Source organism: Panthera pardus, unplaced genomic scaffold (assembly GCF_024362965.1).
Source record: "Panthera pardus isolate Hobbes unplaced genomic scaffold, ASM2436296v1 HiC_scaffold_2, whole genome shotgun sequence".
Classification (NCBI taxonomy): Eukaryota; Metazoa; Chordata; class Mammalia; order Carnivora; family Felidae; genus Panthera; species Panthera pardus.
This window is the reverse complement of record NW_026526765.1, coordinates 33,579,571-33,599,369: the sequence shown is the minus strand read 5'-3', so window position 1 is coordinate 33,599,369 and position 19,799 is coordinate 33,579,571. Positions and strand designations below refer to the sequence as shown.

At 38.2% G+C, this 19,799-nt stretch overlaps 1 protein-coding gene across 1 annotated transcript in view; it reads left to right on the top strand.

The window, feature by feature from the left end:
• OXCT1 (3-oxoacid CoA-transferase 1) overlaps positions 1-19,799 on the top strand; it is a 137,056-nt gene that overhangs the window by 95,614 nt on the left and 21,643 nt on the right. Inside the window, exon 14 of the mRNA XM_019464267.2 lies at positions 14,525-14,614. Within this exon, the coding sequence (XP_019319812.2) occupies positions 14,525-14,614 (90 nt within the window). The remainder of the gene's footprint in view (positions 1-14,524; positions 14,615-19,799) is intronic.

Genomic DNA, 19,799 nt, shown 5'->3' with positions numbered 1-19,799 from the left:
GGAATGGCTAGCTGGTGGGACAGTCAGAACACCTACAGCATTAAATAAGGTCATTATCTCATGTGGGTAGGACTCATGGCACCTCAAAAACAATTACAACAGTAACATCAAAGATTACAGATCACCATAACAATAATGCAAAAGTTTGAAGTATTGCAAGAGTTACCAAAATGTAAAACAGACACAAGCTGAGAATGCTGTTGGAAAAATGGCTCCAGTAGATTTGTTCAGTGCAGGCCTGACACGCACCTTCACTATGTAAAAAACACAGCATGTGAAAAGTGCAGTAAAATGAGGTATGCTTGTACTAACCATACTCACACAGTTTTGAATAATAAAGATAAACTGCTTCCCTGAGGTTAGAGGAAAAAAGCAACTCCTTCCTGAATAGCTGTGTGTCAAGGTGATTATCAAGAGACTATTTCCTTCTAAATACTGGGCCTAAGAAACAGCATTCTTGGGAATAAAAATAATTTTTAGCAGGTAGACCCCAGCTCCAAGTGTTTGCCACGCATGAGTTCCAGGTGAACGTGAATGAAGTCATGTCTGCCACCGGGTGTTGTAACCATAAAAGCAATGAAATTCTTCTCACTTACTGTGGCTCTTGCTACTCTCCAGAGAATGTACTAGATTTAAAACACCCCTCAACTGAGGCTCCATATAAAGTGTATCTGAAATAATCAAGTTTTTTTACTCACACGTTGGTTTTTAATACTGTTTTGTCATGTATGTAATATCATCTCTAGTCTTATGGACAAGTAGTTATCACAGCATCACCTTATGCAGTTTAGGGAGTTAAAACACAGGCATATCAAGAAATGAGTTACAGTTTATTTGTTTCTATTTCTACCTCTTCTGATCTTTCTTTGTATTGTACTTCAAAAGGATAGTTTTTTATTTTTTGATTCTCAGTATTTTGATTTCTACATTACCACTATCTTCCCCAAAAAGTTTTTTTTTTACTTGTTACTTGTCTTTAAAACACTTCACTTTTCATTAAAAAAAATTTTTTTTTAACATTTATTTATTCTTGAGAGACTGAGAGACAGAGCAGGAGCAGGAGAGGGGAAGAGAAAGAGGGAGACACAGAATCCAAGGGAATCTCCAGGCTCTGAGCTGTCAGCAGAGAACCTGATGTGGGGCTCAAACTCATGAACTGTGAGATCATGATCTGGGCCCATGTCAGATGCTTAACTGAGTGAGCCACCCAGGCGCCCCTCACTTTTCATTTTTATTCTCAGCATTATTTTTCATCTGTCATCCCTCTTTCTCTTTTTTTTAGTCATCTAAGAGCTGGCTCTGGCATGGTTGGCTTGAAAAGATAGAAGGTAGAAATTAATGCTCCTGTAATATCACCTTTTATATATCTTTCAAAAATATTAACTTTGGGCAAATTCCTTGAAGTAGCTCTCTTGACCTATTTTAGAGTTTGAAAAAGTTTTTTGTTTCCACCTGATTCTCCCCAGTTCAAGGGGGAGCCAATTCACCTTTTATGTACTTTCAGTTCTAGGGTCCTAAAAGGAAAAATTGTGCTTTTGATTTCTGATGCCTGAGATATTAGGACCACTCTCCCCACCCACCCACACAGGGGCATGGCTCCTTAGCTTTCTCTATCCCTAGAGGGGGGTCATTCTCACAAAGATGCTGTGCTTCTCCCTCTCCGGGTCAGACCTCATACTGGTCCTAGGATTGAAGTCTCTGTGGAATTATGTTGCCCATGGTTACCTTAGTCCTGAGATGGGAGTATGCTTTCTGAGAAAACCAGAGGTGAGACTTTCTTCACATGTCAGAGGCATCCGGTCCCCATGTTACAGATCAGGTCTTGCCCAGGAGGAAAAAACTTAAAAGACTCTTCACTAATGACCAAAGGGTTATCAGTTCGCTATGAATGTTCATAGCTGTTAGCTCCCAGGAGGTATGTGGCAGTCATTGAACTGGGTCATCAGCTGAATCTGGAGGACATCTTGGGGATAAACAGAGTACTTATTAATAGAGTCAAAATGGTCTTATGTTCTTCCATCTAACCCTCTAATGCTTGCTTAATAGGGCATCCACATTTAATATACATAGCATACTCTTTCACAACTGCTCTTAAGTGGTTTTTTGTTTTGTTTTTTACTTTTAAATGATCTTTTACATAATTTTTTTTTTTATCTTTGCTACTGTGGATTAAAACCACGGTAATTATTTTGATGTATTCCTTAATAATGTTCCTTCAGTCACTATATGTCTCTCTGGGAGTTCCATCCAGCTGTGAGAGATGGCAGTGTAATTACAATAACTCTGTAACTCTGTGCCTTACAGCTTGCAGATGGTGGGAGGAGGTGATTGAGCAAGCATGCTTCACCCCATGGTTCTTGTTCACACACCTTCCCCTTCATCCCAACTAACCCACGTCCCGTTTCAAGAATCAGAAAATAAAATTTCTGAAAATACCCATTTTCTATTTCCCAAAGAAATAGTAATAGTTTTGTAGTCCATGGGAATGAGTTATGAAGGAATTGACATACTTCATCACTTGAAGGTAAATAAAAATGCTTGTTACCTTTTAATTTGTATTTTGATGGACATATTTGTTGTGATTATCTAGAGATCTCCTAAAAATAATATAAGCCTTTGAAATAAATTCTGTGTGATAGTAAATGAAATCTGTTTTCCCATCATTATAACATTAGTTTGAACCAACCATATGAAATTCCTGTGTTTGTAGGTGATACATAGTCACATGTGGCAATTTCATGTGATTCTAAAACCATTCTGTCAGTGACCCAAGGGAAGGAAGAATTGTTAATGCAGAAAATAATTTATCCTTGGATTTTAAATATTGCACTTATTCTGTTTCTGGATAATGTACAAGACAAGAAGCTCCAGTACTTAGTTGTATTTAATAAATTCAATTAAATAACTTATTTATATGTAATAATCCTTTATCATTTTAAGTAAAAGCAAATTCCCTTATATGTATCCTAGAGCACTTGCTCAAGTTCTTTCCATCGATGTCTTCTGTAGGAGGCCTGATAAAACAAGGTGAACTCACTTAACCAGGTTGTTTGATGTTTTCATCTCTGTAGAATTATCAGTTGACTCTGTGAAAACTGAAATTATAGCTTCAAAGCAGAGCTAAGAATAACACAGTTTTTCTCCAATCCATTTTATTAATCCAAAAAATAGAATGGACTGTTAGTCTATCTGATCTTGTACAAAGAAGTTAACCTATCCAAAGTGCCTCGTTTATAACCAGAAGAAACCTAGTCACACATTTCTTATAACTTAGGAAAAGAAAATAGGAGAGTTTCATACTTCTAACTATTCACCTAATAAATGCTTACTAATCTCCTATACAAAGGTGGAGTTAACGACTTGCAATCAATTTTATATGCTTGCGATTTATTTCTTCACTTGGAGTGATGAGGTTTCATAAGTGAACTATGGAGACCCTACTGAGTGGTATTTACATTTTTACAAAATGGGAAATTCATAGTTAATAGCTAGAAACAGAACTCACTTTTTCTATTTGAGTTTAATTGATTTCTTTAGTGTTATAGGCACTGATTAATCTGCATAGATGTGCTCTATCAGAACAGCAGGTAGTCATAGCCAGATAGGGTCTTGGAGGCCCGCTGTTGTATTTTCAGTTGCTAGATGGTGGTGGAGTTGGGGAGAGCTTGCTCAGGGAGGGGATAGCATGCCTCTCATAAGGAAGAATTTAAGTTATAACTACCTGTATGGCCCGGCCACTACCTGCCAGTGGAACACCAACCCTGATCTTAATGCAGATCACTTGGCAGATTCTATAATAGGGATAAGGAAGGATGCTGTGAGAGCACCCAAGAGAGGTCCCTGATCACACCTAGTTGGTGGGCTGGGGTAGAGGCATGTGGATACTTCCTCGAAGAAGTAGTCGTGATTTGACACACAAAGAGTAAGCTGGTGTATACTTTATATAAGGAGGGTGGGACCTTATGGCGTAGCATGAAGCCATGTGCTGTGTACAAGCAACTCCCTATTCCTGGCACAGAAACAGGACACTAGAGTGTGAGGAAATGAGTGAGGGTTGAGGCCAGGTTGTCACAGGCCTTGTATCCCAACTGAAGTGCTTGGACTCCATCCTGGCACACTGGGGAACTAGTGAAAGGTTTTAAGCAGAGGAGTAACATAAAACGTTCATTTGAGAGAGATTATTTTCATGTGGGTTGGAAAGGTTTGGGAGGGATAAGGCTGGACATAGGCTGGCAGTAGAGATGTTATTGCAATACTCAGGGAGAAATCACAAGAATCTTGGGTGAGAAAAGTTCAAGTTCAAGAAATACTGGAAAAATTGGAGTTCTTTGTAATTGAATGGCTGATTGCACATAGATAATGAAGGACAGGCAAGAGATAAGGAAGTTTCTGGTTGGACCTTGATGTGGATGGTTGGCCAGTAACTGAGATCAGGACTTAGTAGGTAAATAAGATTTGCTTTGATAAAAATACTTAATTTAACATGGACCATGCTGAGCTGAGGTATGCAATAATTAACGTAAAGAAGTTTTTGTTTCTTACTAACACAGAATCAAGATTAGTATCTCTGATTGGCAAGAAGCTCCCTTCTATGCAGTAATTTGGGGACTGACATTCCTTCCATCTGTGGCTCTACTATTTTCAACAGATAGTTTGCAGAAAGGGGAAGAACATGGACCATAGTTCTTGGAAGTTTTGAGAGAGAGAGAGAAAGAGAAAGAGAGAGAAAGGATCTGAAGAGTGTTGTGCGCTTACAGCCTAGAGCCCAGTGAGATCATGACTGAGCCAAAGTCAAACATTTAACCAGCTGAGCCACCCAGGCACCCAAATTCTTGCAAGCATTTATAGTCCGACTCTGGAATTATTATTTGTCACTTTCACCCACTTTATGTTGGCCAGAACCTATTCACATGACCAACCCTAACCTCAAGGAAGGCTGGAAAAAGTAGCCTAACTGAGCCCAGGAACAAGAGGAAATTATTTGGGGGATCAGATGACAGATTGTGCCACATGATGACTGGGAAACTTTTGGATATTGAAGTCTGAGACTCAGAGGAAGGATTTGAGCTGAAAATGCTTTAGGAATCATCAGAAATTGGGGCAGTTTATATCATAAGAGCAGATGAAGTCACTCTCAGAGAAAATGACAAGTGCAGTAGGCCAAGGACAGAGCTTTTAAGTTGGCCAACACACAAATCTGGGATGGGAAAAAGGATGCTAAAAAGGAGCTTGACAAACCCTGAAGTAGGAGGACCAGGGAAATATTGTATCATGGAAACCCATGAGTAGAGCATTTTAAGAAGTTTGTGAAAAATAGTGTAAAATGTAGTCGATAGGTCCAGGAATATAGTAAAGTAAACCCACAAGGCATCAGATGGTTAAATGTTAGAGACCTGATTGAGTAATTCTCATTTCAAAGGCATAGTCAAGGCAGAAACCAGATTTTAGTGCATTGAGGTATCAACAGAGAGGAGCTAGAGAAGGGCTGGGGATGGAAAAATCAGAGCAAGGGGGCAGTTGATGAAACAAAGTCCCCGAGAGAACAGGAATAAGAGAGCTTACTAAAATGAAGTTTTGAGTTTGTCCAAGTGCTGCTTTTGACATGCTCTTCTTTTTAGCCCATACAATGATTGATAACTGATATTTGTTAGGAGCAATTTTGTTACTTTACCTGGCGATAGAGACTGTAACTATATTTCTAGCTCCATATTAGCTGGTTTACATGATCACTCCACCCGTCCTGGGAAATACAATTAATCCTTGAAAGGAAAATCACATTTTTCTTGGTTTTGAATACAAAGTATAGAACAGAAAAGAGAAATATTACTACTGTAACTTTGTTATAAGTAGGCAAAGCTAAGACAAATTATGTATCTTTTATTTTCTCTAAAACCGAGTTATAACCTCTCCTTTATGTTTAAATACTGATATTATATTTATTTTCCCTCACTCCTATACTCTTTAGCAAGGAGCATTTTTAGAGGTCCTTTTCTTTCTTAGAACATTTTTTTTTTAATAATGGGGAAGTGAGACAGAAATAAAGAGGCTTACATTTGGATTGAGGTGCGTACTTAATGTTCTGGTGTTTAATATTGAGCAGCAAGCCCTAGTTTTATTAATAAATCACTCTACAGTTATCTTTCCCTTTTCTTCCAGTCAATTAACATTTTCCAGTGAGGCACATAGCATTAATTTAAAAGGTTTTAAAAATTGTTTCTGTATATTGTACATTTGTTTCTCACTTAAGAACAGAATATAGGCAACAAATCTGCAAATCAGCCATTACTACGTATATATGTGTATATATACACACATATACACACATACACACACACACCACACGCTAATGGTAAAGGTGGCAAGAATCATTTTCAGTATGTTTTATATTGTGTTTTAAACAGCATTTCACACAGCTGTTCACTGTATTCGTTTTACCTTTTTGTAAAAACCTTAAAACATCACCAAATGTCACATGTAGAACTTGAATTACTGTATTTTTGGGAGTGCAATTTAATATTTGTACTTTGTTGCATTGAGGTTTATTTTTTAATGTTATATTATTAACATTTCTTTTACTTTCTTTCAAATTCTCATATTAGGGAATAAGATTAAAGTAAGTAAAATATTTAAAATACTGCTTTCAGTTTAAATCTATTTTCTAGAAAAAAGGTAGATAACCATATTCATTCTTCTTCTATTCTTAATTCCTATTTTGGTACCCAGTTTATAATAGATTTTGAGCAAATATTCATGAATTGAGGATAATACTTGAGCTAGTGTCTTTTCAGAAAAGTTCTGTAAGTGTGTCATAATATAGCATGCAGCATTTCTAAGTCATCATACTGCTGTGTTCTTCGCATACTTGATACCGGAGTCAGTCTTCAACTGCACAGAGATGAGTCGGCCATGAAATGAGTATCCAGCAATCATCTCTCCATTATGATAGCCAGAATACATTTCAGAACTAAAGTTGCACCATTCAAGAAATGTATGTTTGCTGATGAGATTTTTAAGAAAGCCGTACTTTGTGTCACCTTGGCCCCGTGCTTCAATCATGCCCAGAGTCTCTTCTTCAGCATAGGCCTGTTTTTCTCGGAGAATCACTTTCCCTCTTGTGATTTATTTAAAGGTACATTTTTAGCTTCATAACTTCACTGCTTAGCAGCTTCTTGTTTTGTATGTCGAATAGGATGTTGGATTTGGGGGAGGGAGCTAGAGGTGGCAGTGAGGTCTGTATCTTATCTCTGTAAAATGGCAAGCTTGTGTTGGACATTTGGATACAGAAGTAAATTTCAGTATCTTGCCTAGTCCCCTCCTTCAAGGAGCAGTGGTAAAACATCCCCCTCAAAGGCCTGCTCCCTCCTCTGTTGTGTAGCTGAATCAGTTAGCTCTTTTTTAAAAAAATATAATTTATTAAATTATATTAGTCAAGTTGGCTAACATATAGTGTATACAGTGTGCTCTTGGTTTTTGGAGGTAGATTCCCATGATTCATCGCTTACATACAACACCCAGTGTTCATCCCAACAAGTGCCCTCCTCAATGCCCATCGCCCCTTTCCTCCTTTCCTCTGCCCCCATCAACTCTCAGTCTGATCTCTGTATTTAAGAGTCTCTTATGGTTTGCCTCCCTCTCTGTTTGAAACTATTTTTTCCCCTTCCCTTCTCCATGGCCTTCTGTTAAGTTTCTCAAGTTGCACATATGAGTAAAAACATGGTATCTGTCTTTTCTTTGACTGACTTATTTCACTTAGCATAATACCCTCCAGTTCCATCCATGTTGTTGCAAATGGCAGGATTTCATTCTTTCTCATTGCCAAGTAGTATTCCATTGTATATATAAACCACATCTTTTTTATTATTCTTTTAAAAAAATTTTTTTTTAATTTTTTAAATTTACATCCAAATTAGTTACCATATAGTGCAACAATAATTTCAGGAGTAGATTCCTTAGTACCCCTTACCCATTTAGCCCATCCCTCCTCCCACAACCCCTCCAGTAACCCTCTGTATGTTCTCCATATTTAAGAGCCTCTTATGTTTTGTCCCCCTGCTGGTTTTTATATTATTTTTGCTTCCCTTCCCTTATGTTCATCTGTTCTGTATCTTTAAGTCCTCATATGAGTGAAGTCATATGATATTTGTCTTTCTCTGACTAATTTCGCTTAGCATAATACCCTCTAGTTCCATCCACATAGTTGCAAATGGCAAGATTTCATTCTTTTTGATTGCCAAGTAATACTCCATTGTGTGTGTATGTGTGTGTGTGTATACATATATATATATACATACATACATACATATATATATATGTATGTATGTATGTATATATATCACATCTTCTTTATCCATTCATCCATCGATGGACATTTGGGCTGTTTCCATACTTTGGCTATTGTTGATAGTGCTGCTAATAAACATTGGGGTGCATGTGCCCCTTCGAAACAGCGTACCCTTGCATAAATACCTAGTAGTGCAATTACTGGGTCATAGGGTAGTTCTATTTTTAACTTTTTGAGGAACCTCCATACTGTTTTCCAGAGTGGCTGCACCAGCTTGCATTCCCACTAGCAGTGCAAAAGAGATCCTCTTTCTCCACATCCTCACCAACATCTGTTATTGCCTAAGTTGTTAATGTTAGCCATTCTGACAGGTATAAGGTGGTATCTCATTGTGGTATAAACCACATATTTACCCATTCATCAGTTGTTGGACATTTAGGCTCTTTCCATGATTTGGCTATTGTTGAGAGCCCTGCTATAAACATTGGGGGTACATGTACCCCTGTTCATCAGCACTCCTGTATCCTTCAGATAAATTCCCAGCAGTACTATTTCTGGGTCATAGGGTAGTTCTATTTTTAATTTTTTGAGGAACCTCCATGCTGTGAAACAGTTCTAATTCTACACTCAGTTCTATCCCCTCTATAGAATTCATTTGGTCACCACATCATTATATTAGTCACACAAGATGCTGTAACAAATAGGGCTCCCAAATTCAGTGGCTTAGCACCCTATACGTTTATTTTTCACTTATATTGAATGGTGCAGCGTGTTTCTGGGTAAGTGGGCTCTGCTGCACGTGGTCATTGAAGGACCCTGAAGGAAGCTTAGCATCTTCCAAGGTCACCTTGGATGCCAGTGTCCAGATTCCAGAAGGCAAAAGGGCATGAGGGATTTCATGTGAGAAGTGTTTATGGGCCAGAGGCTGGAAACCACAGATATCGTCTCCCTCCTTCCACTGTCTAGAGCTCAGGCACATGGCCACCCCTCCCTGCAGTACAGAACCAGGAAACGCAAGTAATTGAGTCCCAAAAGAGTGGCTGCTAAGGTGGGTTGAAGGACGGTGATGAATTTCCCACTTGCATTGGAGAGCATGTCTCATATAACCCTGTTTCTTTCTGCCGGTATAGATAGAACGAATTGTTTTCATTTAGTAATTGACTCTGTCTCAGAAATCATCTGGGAGTTGAAATGGAAGGAAATATGTTATTTTCTTTTTCCAATACAATGAACTTACTTTAAAAAATAGGAAAGCCAAATATTTGAAGGTTTACCTGTTAACTTGCTAGAAATGCTTTCTATTAGGCGACGCTGCTGTTCTTTTTGCCATCTGGTAAGACTGCTGTTGTGAAGCATCTCTTCTGTGAAATCCCCCTGAGCTGCCTGCCTCTTCCCGCCTTTGCTTCCCCAGCCAGGCACAGTTAGCACTTGTATCCTCGAGTGCTCAGCTAGGACCTGAACATGCCCATGTTAGTTTAACTCATTCACTCTTCACTCACCCAAGCACCTATAATGAAAAAAAGGTTGAAATTCACTGTGATACAATTATATACTAGATAGCAAGGATGCAGGGAAGAGGAGATTAGCACTAGGTTCTTGGGGATGAGGGAACCGTGGTACTGCTTCTTGTAGAGGAAGGAAGTTTGGTCCAAGTCCCCATAATTACTCCCAATGCTCTTCCTCCCTCAGATGATGAAATTTATGAGGAAAAAAGGCCTGTTATGAGACTCTCTAACTCTGGTACCCAGAACAGTGCCAGGCTCATACTAGACACTCAGTAAACCGAATAGACTAGATGACAAGATAAGTCAAGAATTTGTAAATTTTATTTACTCCATAATTTTCCATGCATTATCTCATGCACTCCTCATAACAGCTTTATGATTAGGTGGATGGATATTCTTAGTCTTGGTTTATACATAATGGATTCACAGACAATTCAAGAGAATTTGACAATGTTGTACAGTGGGTTAATAGAATAGATCTTAGGTATTCTGCGCAGAATCTGGTGTATTCTTCACTCTTGGAAACAGATATTTCAGTATCAAAATAGTGCTTTGAAATTTGTAGCATGTGCTGCTTTGAAGATAAAACATCAGAATCTCATTGAGTGATAAAGGCTACTCCTTTACATTGAGTCCACAAGACTGTTTTTTTTTTTAAGTTTCTTTTTTTCCAGTTTTATTGAGAAATAGTTGACATACATCACTGTATAAGGCATATAGCACAATGATTTGATATACATATATTGTGAAATGAGTACCACAGTACTTTCAGACTAACATCCATCATTTATAGACACAATAAAGAAAGAAGAAAAGGAAAAAAAACCCTTGTGATAAGAACACTCAGGGTTTACACTCTTAACAACTTTCCTATATATCATACAGCAGTATTAGTAATAGTCATCGTGTGTACCTTACATCTCTAGTACTTATTTATCTTATAATTGGAAGTTTGCCCTTTTGACCACCTTCCTCCTGTTCCCCCTTCACCCACACCCATTTATTAATTTTTTTAAATTTACATCCAAGTTAGTTACCATATAGTACAGTAATGATTTCAGGAGTAGATTCCAGTGATTCATCCCCTATGTATAACACCCAGTGCTCATCCCAACAAGTGCCCTCCTTTTTAAAAAAAAAAAAATTTTTTTTCTTAACGTTTATTTATTATTGAGAGACACAGAGAGAGATAGAGCATGAGCATGGGAGGGGCAGAGACAGGAGGAGACACGGAATCTGAAGCAGGCTCCAGGCTCTGAGCTGTCAGTACAGAGCCTCATGCGGGGCTCGAACTCACAAACCGCGAGATCGTGACCTGAGCCGAAGTCGGACGCTCAACCGACTGAGCCACCCAGGCGGTGCCCCCCAACAAGTGCCCTCCTTAATTCTCCTTACCCATTTAGCCCATTCCCTCACCCACAACCCCTCCATTAACCCTCAGTTTGTTGTCTGTATTTAAGAGTCTCTTATGTTTTGTCCTCCTCCTTGTTTTTATATTATTTTTACTTCCCTTCTCTTATGTTCATCTGTTTGTATCTTAAATTCCACACATGAGTGAAGTCATATGATATTTGTCTTTCTCTGACTAATTTCGCTTAGCATAAATACCCTCTAGTTCCATCCTCGTTGCAAATGGCAAGATTTCATTCTTTTTGATTGCCGAGTAATACTCCATTGTGTGTGTGTGTGTGTGTGTGTGTGTGTACACACATACATATGCCATGTCTTCTTTATCCATTCATCTGTTGATGGACATTTGGGCCCTTTCCATACTTTGGCTCTTGTCGATAGTACTGCTATAAACATTAGGGTGCATGTGTCCCTTCAAAACAGCACACCTGTATCCCTTGAATAAATACCTAGTAGTGCAATTGCTGGGTCATAGGGTAGTTCTATTTTTAACTTTTTGAGGAACCTCCATACTGTTTTCCAGAGTGGCTGCAGCAGTTTGTATTCCCATGAGAAATGCAGAAGAGATCCTCTTTCTCTACATCCTCACCAACATCTGTTGTTGTTGCCTGAATTGTTAATTTTAGCCATTCTGACAGGTGTGAGGTGGTATCTCATTGTGGTTTTGCTTTGTATTTCCTGATGATGAATGATGTTGAGCATTTTTTCATGTGTCTGTTCGCCATCTGGATGTCTTCTTTGGAGAAGCGTCTATTCATGTCTTTTGCCCATTTCTTCACTGGATTATTTGATAAGTTCTTTATAGATTTTGGATACTAACCCTTTATCTGATGTCATTTGCAAATATCTTCTCCCATTCTGTTGGTATTTTTTTAGTTTTGCTGATTGTTTCCTTTACTGTGCAGAAGTTTTTTATCTTTTTTTTTTTAACTTTCTTTTAACATTTATTTATTTTTGAGAGACAGAGCGTGAGCGGGGGAGGGGCAGAGAGAGAGGGAGACCCAGAATCCAAAGCAGGCTCCAGGCTCTGAGCTGTCAGCACAGAGCCTGATGCAGGGCTTGAACTCACAAACCGTGAGATCATGACCTGACCCGAAGTTGGACAGCAGAAGCTTTTTATATTGGTAAGGTCCCAAGAAATGTTCTTTTTAAGACAAAGAGACGGTTCTTCTACCATGTTCTATAGCTCTTTATATCCCTGCCAGCACAGTGTTTTGTACTCAGTAGGTGCTCTATAAATATTTCTTAAATAATTGACAATGATTAAAAATGTCTAAATCAGATTCACCTGAATTGGACATGCTTTTTGTAACAGACTGGCATAAGCTTTTACCTATAATCATTGTGCCACAGGTGAGAAATTTTGCCTCTGGTATATTCTAATTCAAGGATTCTTTTTTTTTTTTTTTTAATTCAAGAAGTTTTTAACATGCTAGCTTGGTTTCTGGTTTTCTTTGCCTTCTTCATTCTACTAACACTTATACCCTTACAGTCTTCCTAAGGACACTATCTGGAAGCTGAGACTTGCTGGATGTTCTTATCACAACAGATTAATACATTTTGTAATGGACTTTCTTTAGTGTCTTTTGATGCTCTAAAAATCTCAAGCTTCCTTAGTGTTGGAGTTAATGATAGACATTCATTGCTTCTGTCTCCAAATTACTCATACTTCATCCCATAATAGTGGAGAAAATATATTTCTCTACAGAAATGTTATTCATATTTCATCCCATAAGGTATTGGTGTTCTCTACAGAAATATTATGAAAATAATATATCTAATTTATTAAAACTGCAGCTAACTAAGGATGATGGCATGGCTCATTGAAGTATAATATTACACATTTCCACATAGATATTGTTTCACTTCAAACTTACATGTCTGAAGACGGACTGACTTTGTACCTTCTGCGTCTTTCCTGCTCTCCATCTCCGCTCCCTGCTGCCACCCTCCAGCCATTGCCAGCTGCTACCCATCTCATTTAGTGGCAGGCTCCAAATCACGAAGACATCCTGACCGCTTGATCCTTTCCTTTACATAATGCACATCGAATTCATGTTCGTGCAGTGTTGCACTGACCTCTAAAATGTTCTTGATATCAGAGGATTTGAGCCCTCTATGTTTTAAAGCCAGGTATGAGTACATTGCCTAATCTCCTTGTAGCTATGAAATTTTGGGGAAGGAGCTAAGAGTTTACCGTCAAATCAGCAAGAGGACTCGGATTAAAAATAAAATTTTAAGGAGGTTTTGATGTTAGATGACATTTCTCTTCCATGTACTTGAGGAAGAATTTATTTCATCATTTCTGGAAACACCTGCTTTTTCCCAAACTCTGTAACCAGGAGACAGAACAGACAGTGGGAAATATTCAGAGTGTACGGCGTGCAGAAGGTGGCTGGTAAATGTTTAATGAATGAGGAGATGGACAGGTGAACAAAAATAGAATGGGAACGGCGAGAGGCCCTGAACTCTGCTTCTGTTTTGTTTTTGCTTGACAGCAATATATTTTTTGTTTTGTTTGGCTTATTTTTCTAAGAGTGAGATAAATGCCAAGTTTAGAAAGACCCACCTTTTCATATTAATCATTACTAGGGAAACACCATGAGTGTCTTAACCTACTACGTAATGGCATTTTAATCTGCAGGAAATCCAAGAGAGTGCTTTAGAAAGTGTTTGTAATTGAAGACTCATTGGTGCCGATTTTGTGTTTAAAAAGAAAGTGGAGGGGCGCCTGGGTGGCTCAGTCGGTTAAGCGGCCGACTTCGGCTCAGGTCATGATCTCGCGATCCGTGAGTTCGAGCCCTGCGTCGGGCTCTGTGCTGACAGTTCAGAGCCTGGAGCCTGTTTCAGATTTTGTGTCTCCCTCTCTCTGACCTTCCCCCATTCATGCTCTGTCTCTCTCTGTCTCAAAAATAAATAAACGTTAAAAAAAAATTAAAAAAAAGAAAAGAAAGTGGATGTCAAGGGTATGTGGTTTTCAGTCTCCTATTACTATAATCATAATAAAGTGCCAGAATTCTGAAAAGATTCTTAATATTTTTCTCATCCACTGATTGTCTTATTGCTAATATATCATCAACAAAATAATGTTAGCCACAATGTAATAAAACTGACATCATAATATTTGTCCTGAAGTTATCTCTCAATCACAGAATAATACAGTAACAGAATATTAATATTGTAAAGCTTCTAGTACTAAGCAGTAAAGATCAGTGAGGTTTTCTCGCTCATTTATTCCAGTGACTTATTCTTACCAGTTAATTTTATTCTGCCACATACTAAAGGATTGAAAGAGAATTACATCTTATTTCCCACTTCTGTTTTGTAGGGGAAGATGGTGAAAGGAATGGGAGGGGCTATGGATCTCGTGTCCAGTGCTAAGACCAAAGTGGTGGTCACCATGGAACATTCTGCAAAGGTAATGTGTGCTGCTTTTGGAAATTCACAGTATGCCAAGATCCTGTACATACTCCAGGTCATGCAATCATGTTTTTTTATTGTTTTCTCAGGATCATTCAAATTGATAGCATTTATATTTTAGAGAGAAAGGCTGCAAATAAAAGTAGTTACTTATTGTCATTCAGCTAGACAGTTCTTTAACTTTGAGTGAAACAAATGGGGGGGGGGGTCTTTATTTACTTTGCTTACACAATAAAAGTTAAAGCCATAAAGTCTTCAAACTCAGTGAAAATATGTCAGGGCAGATGTTTTGATTTAGGTTTAAAGATGATTATAGTGGTTGCTCTGTGCTTGCAAAATGAAAAATACAACAGAATGTGGCCTTTTAACAACAGTTATTTTCAAATGCATGGTGTGGTCTCTTACCAAAGCTGTGAGATGCCATTTTGGGAAGGGTTAGAAAGTGGTGGACTTGGTGATAGAGAGTATCCTTATTCTGTAAAGTATGATGCCTTTATTTTGATGTATCATTGAATATTTGCTGAGTGCTGATCATAATGTTAGATACTTCTATAATTTGGCAATGACCAAAACTACTCAAAGATCATTGACCTCGTGGAGCTTACATTTGGTGGTGGTGGTCGTGGTGATGATGATGATATATCATCATCCTACAATAATGATAACTACCACTTATCGAGCTCCCTGTGTTCCGACAGTATGTTAAGCCCTCTCTGTGTATTTGCATGTATAAGCTTATGAACTTGATCCAGGTATTTTCTTATGGTTTCAAAAACAGCTTCAGAGAGGTTAAGTAACTTGCCTGAGGTCACTAAACTAGTGGCACTGAGATTAGAACTGGGTATCTATGATTCCAAAGCCTAGTGTTCTGACTATAGAGCAATCAGTACAACTTTGTTCCTTGTTCCCAGCTCAGTGTCTTTAAACTAACTGAGCTTAATTGCTTTCCTAAGCTGAGTCCGTGGGTTTCTGATGATTTGCAAAATTGATCCTGGGTGGTACTCCCTTCATTATCTATGCCCTTTGTTCATTCTCCTTTTTTTTTTTTTTTAAATAATTCTTAGGGTTTTTTTTTAATGTTTATTTATTTACTTTGAGAAAGAGGGAGAGCATGTGAGTGAGCAGGAGAGGGGCAGAAGAGATAGAGGGAGAGAGAGAATCCCAAGTGGTCTGCACTGTTTGCATGGAGCCCAGCGCAGGACTTGAACTCACGAACCATGAGATCATGACCTGAGCTGAAATCAAGAGTCAGATGTTTAACTGACGGAGCCACCCAGGTGCCCCTGATTCTTAGGTTTAAAACAAAATCTACCTGTTCTCACCTTGAGACCTGTTAATTTGAATGGAAGTGGTAGTTCATCTGCCCTGTTTTAATTTAGAGATGCAGCATCAGCATCTTGGGAGAGCATGGAGCTTGCTTCCCATGAGGGAGTTCTGTTACAGAGTGATGTGTGCCATGAAATTGTTCGGTTGTGAAAAGTGTAATAAATATGAAAATATCCTAAATTGGTTTGTAAACAGTGGAAACTAGGCAGCAGAGCATAAATACGGAACAATAGAAATGAAACCCACACAGGTGACTTCTGAGAGATGCCTTGTGAAAGCATCCAAAATACTTCGTTTCAGAGGCAAAAGGATGCCAAGCATGCAAATCAAATCCACATCTTTTCTGGAACATAATGTCTATTTGCATAAATAGACATTTCTGACTTCCCTTTTGTTATTACTTTAATGTTGGTGCACAGATGCTGAAGTCCGACTCATTTTAGATTTTTTTCGTGCATTTGTTTTCAAAGTGTTAGGCCTGTATTTAACAAACTCTTTTTCTCTCTCTGTTTGTTTTTCCAAAGTCTTTTGTCTCAGCCAAAATTTCTGAAAGAGGAAAAGAAATCATCCTTTAAACTTTTCATTAGAAATTCCTAACTAAAGCTTTTTATAGAAGCAGATATTTTTCCTGTTTTCTTCTTTCTAGGCAAAGTTTTCTTGGTGTCTGACTACCTTTGTTCTTAGGCTTCTCTTCATCTCTTGACGTGGCCTTCTTCTGCCCTCTAAGAATGGCAAGAAAATGAAGGAAAGTAGTAGCAGTATGAGTCCTTATTAGCTACAAGGCCCTGTGCTTGGCATTGTACATACTTCATGTCGCTAGCTTCTCAGGGACCCTTTTCAGTAAGACTGGGATGTGGGCAGGTTAAGAAACTTGTCCAGGTGTATGATAGAGTTCGGAGTCTCACTCAGTTCATGTGTTCATCACACCACACCGCACCGCATCCTCACCAGAGCCATCTCCGCACCAGGATTTAAAACCAGCCCTTTTCTGAAAGCTTCAGGTTGCACAAGGATCACTCTCCCTTTTTAAATTTTCCCTAAGGCTCTCCTTGCTTTGGTGAGTCAAAGCAAAATACTTGTTATTCTTTATGCCTGGAATGCTCTTCCACTGATACCTGCATGGCTTGCTCCCTCAGTTCACGTATGTCTCTGCTCAATATCAGAGAAGCTTTTCCCTGACTGTTCTATAAAACAGAAGTCCCCCCTCTCCTGACCTTCATCCCCCTTTTCATTGGAATGTAAGTTCCATGAGGGCAGGGACTCCATCAGTTATAACAGGTGAAGAGAATCATGTCTGATGCCCATTAGGACTCAATAAATACTTGTTGAATTTATTAATTCTTCAAATAATAATACTTTGAACATGTAGAGCACCTTTAAGTTTTTCAAAGCAGTTGCAGGATTACTGCCTCCACATTTTATCATTATGATACTCTTGTGAGGTGTAGGTCTCATTGTTTCCCTTGCAAAGAAAAACAAACAATTTCCTAGAGGTTAAATATTCTGATAAAAGTCAAGTTGAAAATTTGGAGCAAAAGCAAGCCAAGAACCCACGTATCCTGCCTTTGGGCCTCCGTTTTTGTTTTTTGGGTTTTTTTTTTTAATAACCTTTTTTGTCTGGCAGGTACTATCACCACTAACAACATAAAAGAAAGTACTTTGTTCCCAATATTGTGTACTGGATATATTTCCTAAGGGTAAAACTTTCAAAGCACAAAAGCAGGGAAATTCGGTCATAGTTGTCATTTATTGGAAACAAGCAAAGCTTGGGTACCTATTTTAGAGAACATAAATGAAAGCTCTATTTCTAAAAGAGGTTTAGATTTTATTTTTATTACAGTAGGAGGTCTGGATTCTGAAGGGATAAAGGGAATCGTCATTGTTATGACATTGGGAATAAATCTTTGTGAATATCTTTCTATAACGTCTAATCTATATCTGATAGCAAAGGTATCATATAGAAATCTTGAATGTAGTTTTACATTGTCTTTATTTTTTGTGGGGAGGAATTATAAAAAGTAAATGAGATTTCTTAGTCCTATTTATTTTATACCCAATGTGTTACCAAAAGCCAACAAATGTGAAAGATTTTTTAAACAAAAAATTCTTCCCTGGGAAACATTCTTGGAATACTTTTCAACAGCATTGAAAAGTATCCCAAGGTAAATAAAGTATTTATTTGTTGGGATAATTTATAATTAACACAGTTTCAGCTGGTGTAATATTTTTTCATTTATAAAAGCTTATCAATATTTTATAACTTGCTAATGAGACTATTTTGTGGCTAGGATCTGTTTAGAAAAAAAAATTTACCTTAAAAAAATAGGAATGCTTACATGGTTTTGCCTTTTTATTTCTTCATTAATGATAGAAATGCCTGCCAAAAAAAAATGTTATAATGGGGGGAAAAAAAGCAGAACACAGTCCAACTAAAGCTCTTTAAAATGTCTTATAGAATTTAATTAAGCTAATAACTTTAAATTCTGAGACTTTGTCCGTGGCTCTTCAAAGGAAAACTGACTCACAGAGAAGCTTTCTGAGGTACCACAACAATTCATGAATGGAAAGAGAAAATCATTCCTGTTCATACCTGGGCTGTCCCATCCTTAGGCTGGAGATCATAGGATGCAGTCTTTGGAGAGAAAATAAAAGGCCATGATAAAGATTTTTATATTATATTTCAGAAAGATGGCCTTGTATTCTAAGATCTCAAAGCCCCGAAGGCGGTTTTCAGAAAAAATGCCTTGCTATATGTATCATCTCATTTGGTTAGTCTTCCCCTTGAGAATGTGCCTGTAGCCACAAACCGTTATTACATCCACATAGAAAAACCATTTGTAATAGCAACTGTTCTCAGAGCTAGCTGAGTCTTTCTGTTCGAGTCCTTTAAGGATTGTTGGAATCCCTAGCAAATAGGTGCTGTGTAAAGGCCAAAATATCCCATGATTGTGAATTCAGTGTGAGTAATATCATCTTGTCCTTTTACCCTTCATACCTTGATTGTCTTTCATTAGCCAGTCCCATTTTTCTTTTCTGTGTACCTCACCAGTCATAATGGTGATTGGGCAGTCATGTGTTTTGTGATACAGCATTCCTGAATAGTTTGTATTTGTGGTGTGTGTGTGTGAGGGTGTGTGTGTGTGTGTGTGTGTGTGTGTACAAGCTTTGTCACCTGGTTTAAGAATTGAGACCAGTGGGAAGAAGAAAAGGCAAGTGGCAGTGACATTCAGGCTTTTATGATGTTTTGGCAAAAGCCCAAAGAGAGATCTGTCATAGGTTTCATTGTGCTACCAAAGTATTGAATATTCTCTTACAAAGTTCAGCCTACGTAGCCCATCTTTTCAGCAAGTTACTGGAAGCCCTGAAGCTTTAAGAGGGAGCAGGCATAATTCACTCTGCTTCTCTCCTGACTTATAAATGTGTGTGTTTCATTCTGCAGTCTTGAGATGTCTTGCTTCTCCCTTTGATCATGCCTTTATTTATCTCCCCAAAGTCTTGTAAGTCCCTTCACATACTTCTGCTCGTTGTGCTTCTCCTAGTGAGCTCACCAATGTTGGGAATGTGTAAGTACATATCTTGGGACTAGAAAGCAGCCTGTAGTGGTCCTTAGATACTCAGTCACATGGTATTTTACAGCTCTAGCTGTGTTGGAGTTCCTTCAGTTAGAATTATAATATTCAGACAGCAAGTCCTGAAGAACAGGGAGAGTGTTGCCATTTGAATGTGGTGCTTGTGTGGTGGTGTGTATTTTGGGTAGCATGAATGAAGGCTTAAAGACTTGGTCCTTTAAGGAACAACCAACTTCTAGAATTTGCTTTCTCTTGTACTTGGTCATTAGGGCTTTCCCCAAAGAAGTT